This window comes from Galeopterus variegatus, unplaced genomic scaffold (genome assembly GCF_000696425.1).
Source record: "Galeopterus variegatus unplaced genomic scaffold, G_variegatus-3.0.2 Scaffold7917, whole genome shotgun sequence".
Classification (NCBI taxonomy): Eukaryota; Metazoa; Chordata; class Mammalia; order Dermoptera; family Cynocephalidae; genus Galeopterus; species Galeopterus variegatus.
Genome location: NW_007734028.1, coordinates 29,432 through 29,954, shown reverse-complemented (window position 1 = coordinate 29,954; position 523 = coordinate 29,432). Strand labels below are relative to the sequence as shown.

The 523-nt window shown below is 35.9% G+C and overlaps 1 protein-coding gene across 2 annotated transcripts in view; it reads right to left on the bottom strand.

The window, feature by feature from the left end:
- Positions 1-523, bottom strand: part of RASGEF1B (RasGEF domain family, member 1B) — a 31,866-nt gene that overhangs the window by 7,224 nt on the left and 24,119 nt on the right. For both annotated transcript variants that reach the window (XM_008592427.1, XM_008592428.1), the window contains exon 11: positions 288-411. In XM_008592427.1, coding sequence (XP_008590649.1) covers positions 288-411 — 124 coding nt within the window. The remainder of the gene's footprint in view (positions 1-287; positions 412-523) is intronic.

Sequence of the window (523 nt, the reverse complement as noted above, 5' to 3'; positions counted from 1 at the left end):
AAAAAAAAAATCCTTTAATAACTTTCCATTTGTGCTAAAAACTTCACAGATCTTGTATTGTAAAGTATGTTTAAACACAGAAACACACGTGTATGGGTGAATATTAAGTGAAAATATTTTAGAGATAAATCATAAGGTTTTTCTGTGCAACAGAAAACTTTTTAGATGGAACGGATCAGAGGACAGGCTCATACTACATGAGGAAGCAAGCACTAAGCATTCATATACTAATATCGTAAATATGGGATTTGGGGACACTGGCAGCAGCTCCAACTAAATGGCCTCACCATCTTCACTGAACACTGGCACTGTGAGCAGATACTGCAGTATCTTCCGGTCCCTCTCAAATGGACACTCCACTTGTTTCCATGTCATAAATTCACTCACTTGTTTGGCCAGTTCCCAAAATTTCTGCAAGAGAATAAAAAAGAATTTAAAGGCAGTCATCAAAAATTATGAGCTTGGAAGAAACAATTCCATTTAAAATGCTTCCTTCTGGTCTTTCATCTTCTGAATTATATAC